This window comes from Ailuropoda melanoleuca, chromosome X (assembly GCF_002007445.2).
Source record: "Ailuropoda melanoleuca isolate Jingjing chromosome X, ASM200744v2, whole genome shotgun sequence".
Lineage (NCBI taxonomy): Eukaryota > Metazoa > Chordata > Mammalia > Carnivora > Ursidae > Ailuropoda > Ailuropoda melanoleuca.
Window position 1 is genome coordinate 71,623,982 of NC_048238.1, and position 6,466 is coordinate 71,630,447.

At 47.0% G+C, this 6,466-nt stretch overlaps 1 protein-coding gene across 1 annotated transcript; it reads right to left on the bottom strand.

The window, feature by feature from the left end:
• Positions 1-328: 328 nt before the first annotated feature.
• ESX1 (ESX homeobox 1) lies at positions 329-5,698 on the bottom strand. Its single transcript, XM_019792859.1, has 4 exons — positions 5,477-5,698; positions 4,972-5,290; positions 3,730-3,775; positions 329-694 (listed from the first exon to the last, which is right to left on the bottom strand). Exons 1-4 carry the CDS (start codon positions 5,556-5,558, stop codon positions 329-331), a joined length of 813 nt encoding a protein of 270 aa, XP_019648418.1. The 5' UTR covers positions 5,559-5,698.
• Between the last annotated feature and the right edge of the window lie 768 nt (positions 5,699-6,466).

Sequence of the window (6,466 nt, forward strand, 5' to 3'; positions counted from 1 at the left end):
ACTGTGATGTGCGTGGCCTATTGATGGTGACTCAGGACTCAGGGCTATTAGGATATGAAAGGAGGCCTCTGTGACATTCTGTTTGAATGCCATTCCCTTAGGAATTCACATGCATAACCCACTTATCACAAGAGGCACTCAAAAACCATAGGTTATTTATTTGCAACTTTATTGAAAATACAACATGGCCTACAAGAACAACAGGCACTGATTTTGTTCAGTTATTCAATTCATTTAACAGGTATTTAAAGAATTACTTGATGTGCTATGCACAATTTATATCTAACAGAAAAAAATACTTTGGAAGAATTATCATGAAGAGCATACTTCAGAACATGGGCCCTGCGAAATGACCATTGATGACAGCGGCCCATGCCATGCCTACAGGGGCCAGAACAAAGGGAGGCACAGGTGGTAGAGGTGGCATAGGCATCATGGGTGGCCCAGGGGGCAGGGGTGGCCCGGGGGGCAGAGGCGGCCCAGGGAGAACAGGTGGCAGGGGTGGCCCAGGAGGCATAAGCCCCCTAGGCACCAGAGGAACACATCTCCATCCGGGCTCTAGAATAGGGATCACATGATAGGGCCCATCAAAGATCACCCCCACAGGAGGGCCGAAGGCAACAGGGGCCAGGTTTCTAAACATCAGGGCCCTCTGGTGTCTTCTCCACTTGGCCCTTCTGTTTTGAAACCAGACCTTCAATCAGAGGGAAAAAAGGGATTGGTAATTTAGTGCGTTGAACAGTTAAGGTCATAAGATAAAACACACAACATGCAACGCTGCCATTGACCTTTCAAATTGCAGGGGAGGGGGGAAGCGATTTCCTTATCGCTAAAATACCTCCGGAGAGCAAACCGCATACCTCCCCCTCAGCTAATTCTTAGTGAGCCATGGCTAGTCCAGACTTGGGCACCTTGATTTGTCTCTCTTCCCATTTTTAGGGTTCTTTAATGTTTCTCCCCCCCAGGTCTTGGATGTAAGTCTACGTGATAAAGTGCACTGGCTCCCCGACGTGAATGCCTATGCCCAGCAACAGGGTAAAGAGATATTGGATCATCAGCTGTCCCACTGCTCCCATTCCCTCCTCCCCAGGGGAAGTGTCACCCTGGTTATGGGGGAGGCTGAGCATGGTATAAAGGTGGGCCTGATGTAAAGTCCTGCTGATGGGAACCACCCCCTTTCCGAAAAACTCCTCTTCAGTTTGAAGTTACCAATCCATAGGAGCACACTGCAGTTTTAGACAGAGAAGTTTCCTTCAGTGATGTTTAAAGGGATTATTCTTCTAAACAGGTGGCATGTCAAAGGAGGCCTGATTATGGGGTCCCCGGGACTGGTGGGGCATGACAGTTGCTGAAGCCCCTCGGTGCTGCCTTTCTATTTTAGCCTTTAGTGTTAAGGAGAAGTTTAACCTAACTGGATCCAAATTCAATAAACTGAAAAATTTTTCCCCAGATAAGAGACTGGGTACCCTACTGGCATGACTATCAATTTTGCATTCTCCCATCTACCTTACCCTCCAAACCTCCCTGGGCTCAGGAGGTGGTCAGCTCATTCAGCTCTAGCTACAGTTCTAGAATCCTCGACAGAAGCCGCAGTTACCCAGAGGGGAGGGGCACCTTAGGCCTTAACAGCTCCGCTCAACTAAGGAGACTCCAATCCCATCACTCACTCCTAAGGCCGGAAGGTAGGTCCATTTATGCATTTAAGGAAGATGTTCAACAACAATGGGGGGGGTAGGGCTCACACAAGAGGCTCCTCCCTGAGTGTTTACGAACTATTAACAAACAAACGGACAAAAAAGTAGTCAATTAGACTTTACTGTCTTCTTGGCATACTAGTTAATAGGGTTTACATTGTATTTAATCCTTTTGGAAGTTCCCAAACTGCAGTATTTTAATTGAGACAAAGGGCCTTTTCTCTCTGTGGGCAGCTACCTTTCCTCTCTTCCATCTTAGGATTTGGGGTCCTGCTGCATGAATATACAGTCTGAAAAAAAGCCAGTGTAGTAGAGCTCATTTTGGAGAGATTCGAATGTATCAGTGGCGAAATCTCCCTAAACATAAATAAAGCCCACATCTGGCAAATTTTGCTATGGGCCAATATTAGATCCATAGTCCCAATACTGGTTTCATAAAAGAAGTCTACTATATTTGCAAAAGGCGGGGGGAAGGATCTATTATAAAGTTTCTTGGGGGAAAATTCATGCTACAGAGCTTGAAAATATGTGAGAGCGTAGTCTTCTTCCCTATTTGGATTTTCTGGCTCATTTTCCCTTCAGAAATCCATTGAGAGGACTGCATGAACCCAGGGAGCGGGAAAAGCAACTCAGCAAATCTTGTTTTAATTTTCCTCTGAGATTACTTCGCTTGCCTGAGAAAGTAGAGGACTTGTCCTATTTCTCTGATGTACCTATGATTTTCTGTGACCTCAAATAATCACCTATTTGATCCCATGACCAACAAATTAATAATCACTTCCTGAAAAGTGCTTTAAATTAACACAAGAGGGGTGCCTGGGTGGCTCAGATGGTTAAGCGTCTGCCTTTGGCTCAGGTCATGAACTTGGGGTCCTGGGATCAAGCCCCACATTGGACTCCCTGCTCCGGGGGAGCCTGCTTCTCCCTCTCCCTCTGCTCCCCCTGCTTGTGCTCTCTCTCTGTCAAATAAATAAAGTCTTAAAAAAATACGTTAACACAAGTAAGAATCTGGCATGAAATGACAGCATGCTCAAAATCAGATTCCAGAAAATCTACCTTTTCAAAATATTACCACCAAAAAGGGAAAAAAAATTCTTACAGTGTTAAAGAGTCCTCATGAGAATATTCATTTATACATTTGGTAGTGTCATAAAGTTGAATTTGTGTGACATCTGCAATGTACATTTTTGAATGTATACTTCTCTAAACTTTCACCTCTTCTTAGGTCTGTGAAACTTTATTAAAATTTGTTCCCTTTTTTGGTTCCATTCCTTAAGACAACTTTCCTTTCCCCATTACCATAAACCTAGTATTTTAGCAATGTTTCAGGTGGACATCCAAGTCTTCCAAAAAATTAAAATTTAAGGCTGTTACTCTCTATGCTGCTTTACAAAACATTTACAAAATGGCAGTAGGTAGTAAGACCAGGCACTTGGACTTTTAAGTACCCTCCAGCCCTCCCACCAGTTTCGGTTTACTAAACATATATTAGTTACTCATGTACTGTGTTCTGTGTGTGAATTACTCCTTCACCCCAGTGTCTGATATTAATAAATTCACTCATTTAGCCGAGAACTTATACCTGGTTTTAAATATTTCAAATAATTTAATACAGTTAAACCTTCTTTTAATCAAGCTCTTCAGTGCATTAATTTGCATACTTCCCAGGTGGGATTGAGCCCCAACATGATTCTACATAGAAATATTCCTTTACGGAGGACTAACAGCCTTTCTGAAAGATACCAGTGTTAAAAGGAGGTGAACTTTATTGGGGAAAAAAGTGTGTGTGTGTGTGTATGCATGGGGGGAGAAGTATGTTCATTTTTTTCCATTAGGAAATCGTATTTCCTCTGAAATGGGAAATTTCCAGAAGCTCCAGCTTACCTATGTCATTTCCCACCCCCAAAGCACCCAATGTTCAAAACTTATTCGTGAAACATGGAAAGGCAACAAACCACACCAACTTCAGAATGTCCACTCAAGTATGTTTTAGAATGGCTGCCCTGCACCAAGTGCTCTTTTAGGATTTACTGACCTGCACTCTGGCTTCTGTCAAATTCAGACGTCCTGCAATCTCTTCTCTGAGGGAGGAAAATTGCAAATGTTCAGTATTTGGAGTTGTGGATAAAATGAAATGTAAAATGTACATTATTTCTATCCCTCCTCCCAGTGCAGTTTTCTGTAATACAGCTTGAGGCTTGCTTTAGGGAGTTTTCCCATGGAAAACTTATCTGTATTAAATAAGATAGAAAAAGGGAATATATATCAAAGTTCCTGGTAGTGTGTCTATTAGTTGAATATGACTCAATCAATTTTTCTGTTTGTGGAACAGCAGAGAACAACCCTGGAAATCTTTTCTTGGGAGGTCCCTCCATGAAAATAAATAAAACGCCAAAGGCCTTTAAAGCAGAGTTTTGAACCAGAGTATTTCTAGGGTTTATTGTAAAGGGAGAGGGGAACCCTCAAGGAAGAACTCCAAATCCTCGGCCAAGCGCTCAAGGGAGATTTTTTTTTTTTTTTTTTTTTTTTTTTTTTTTTTGCTGTTTGGCGGGCGAAGGCTGAATACAGCAGAACCAGAAAAAGTGCCCCTAAACCTCACACCGATACGTCCTGGTCCCCCATTCCTGTTGGGCCAGAATAGGCCTTGGCCCTCGGTACACTAACGCGATCCGACCACAAGGTTCCTTGCACGCTGGCTTTTAAAGGGTCAAAACTCTGCCGCCAGGAAATAGCGCTCCACGTGGCAGGGCCGAGACTACGGTTATGCGAGGGAGGCGCTGGCCTCGTGCGCAAAATTTTACATGCGCGAAAAAACTGAGCAATCGCAATAAATATTCTTTTTTTTTTTTAACTTTTGATTTCATTTTATTTTTTTAATGATTTTTTAAATTATATTATGTTAATCACCATACAGTACATCCCCGGATTCCGATGTAAATCGCGATGAATATTCTAATGCGGTATTCAAAATGCAAAAAATTAACGCAAAAAAAAAAAAACCTCACGAGGAACAAATTGCCAAAAAATTTAAATAACAGCGGGATTAATCCGCCCTTCCCTTACCCTTACTCGCTTCACCCTAGTTCTGTTACTGTCTCACAGCCCCGCAAGCTCTTTTAAGCACTGCCCCAACCCCTGAGAGCAAGGACCGGCCCTGGCACCCTCGAACCCCCTAAGCGGCTTTTGGCTCAGGAGAGGAGGAAAAGGGTCCCAGGAAAAAGCCTAAAACTCCCGAGGCCCATGGGAGAACCGCGCGCCAGAGCAACATGCCACGTACCTCGCGAACACGTCGGGGTATTGAGTGCGATGGAAAACGCCCTCCAGCTCCTGCAGCTGCAGCTGGGTGAAAGCCGTGCGGTAGCGGCGCTGGTTCCTCTCCGCTATCAGTGGCCCCTGCACCGCCAGGGGGGCCGGCTCCTCCTGCTGCTGCGGGGGCTCCAAGCCCCCGCCAAAGCCACCCTCCTGGTTTTCCTCGTTTGAGGAGCTCGGCTCTCCCGCGCCAACGCTGTTTGCCGCCGCCGCTTCGCGCTCAGGTTCGGACCGCGTATCCTCCTCTCTTCCCGTTAGAACCAACGAGGTCAAGGTTGGCTTCACATCTGGGAAAGGAAAAAAACGAAAGAGAGGCCGGAGCATCGGAGCCCACGCTGCGTGGGCTGAGGAAGCAGGGTGTGGCGACGGAAGATAGAAGGCGACTGCGGCGCAGTGGCCCATCCATCCGACCCTCCCAGGGAAGTTCCTCTCTTGGAGTTTGCCAAAGCACCTGTCCCCGTCTAGGCACTGACCATACTGTTCTTCCTCCTCCTCGTCGATCCCCAGGTTGCGGTAGCCGGCGTCGTAGGGGTTGCACCCGAAATTACGCTCCATGTCTGCAATGCTGTCGATGAAGCCTCGCGCGTCCACGAATTCTTTGCTAGGGTCGGTGGCGATCCCTGGGTGGTGGTGGCGGGAGCTGGGACTAACCGCCCGGGGGGGGGTGCTCTTCTGGCGCCCACACCCCTTCTGGCGTCCGGACCTCCTCTGGCGCCGAAACTGAAGCTTGCGCGCCTTATATAGCGGGTACGCTGCCTTCGGCAGGATCAAAGCGTACGCGCTCGCGTCGGTTAGACGCCCTCTCTTATCCTTCGCGTTACGTCTAGTTGGTATTGGTGGGACCTGACGGTGGCGCGCTTGCAGCCGGGGCGTGTAAGTAAAATAGGGCGAGTGTTTGCGAGAATGGGTATGCTTGTGTGGGGAACTGTGACTCCAAATTGCAGTTTAACTGACAACTCCCAACTCGGACGAAATATCTGATTGGAGGATGGGGCTGTGCTGGATCGAGAAAGTCGTTTTGGGGGATGGGGGGGCAAGACTTCACTCTAGATGCAGGTGTTTCTGCAGGAATGTTCGCAGCATATTCCTCCGCGCAACCGCCGATGTTCCCCAGACCGTAAAGGATGCGGCGTCCCTTGCTTCCTCAGGGGGGAAAAGACGGAGAGATAAGGCTTGCAGAAAGCGCGGAGCCCTTAGCGACCCAAGCACGCTAAAGGGAAGTTAGTATACCCTGCGTTGGGCTCTGAGTGCGGCTCTCCCCTCCTAGAACTTGGTGACTAATGGATAGGATTGTTTGGTTCTGTTCTATTTGCACCCAAAGTCCGAGTATTGGGCTAGTGATTAAGACGAAACGATTAGCTTGGAGCCTGTTTGCCCTGGGTTTTTGCGATCAGATGCCACCGTGTATCCCGGGAGCGGTGGTTTGTAGTTAGGTTTGCTGAGCAGTCCGGTGCTCACATGCA

Bases quoted from the DNA above. Each gene is read 5' to 3' on its own strand.
- ESX1 (XM_019792859.1), bottom strand. From the start codon at position 5,558: ATGGAGCGTAATTTCGGGTGCAACCCCTACGACGCCGGCTACCGCAAC. The intron at 5,291-5,476 runs GTCAGTGCCTAG...TTCCTTTCCCAG, and splicing joins GGAGGAGGAAGAACAGTATG to ATGTGAAGCCAACCTTGACC. The intron at 695-3,729 runs GTCAGTAAATCC...CTCTGATTGAAG, and splicing joins TGACAGAAGCCAGAGTGCAG to GTCTGGTTTCAAAACAGAAG.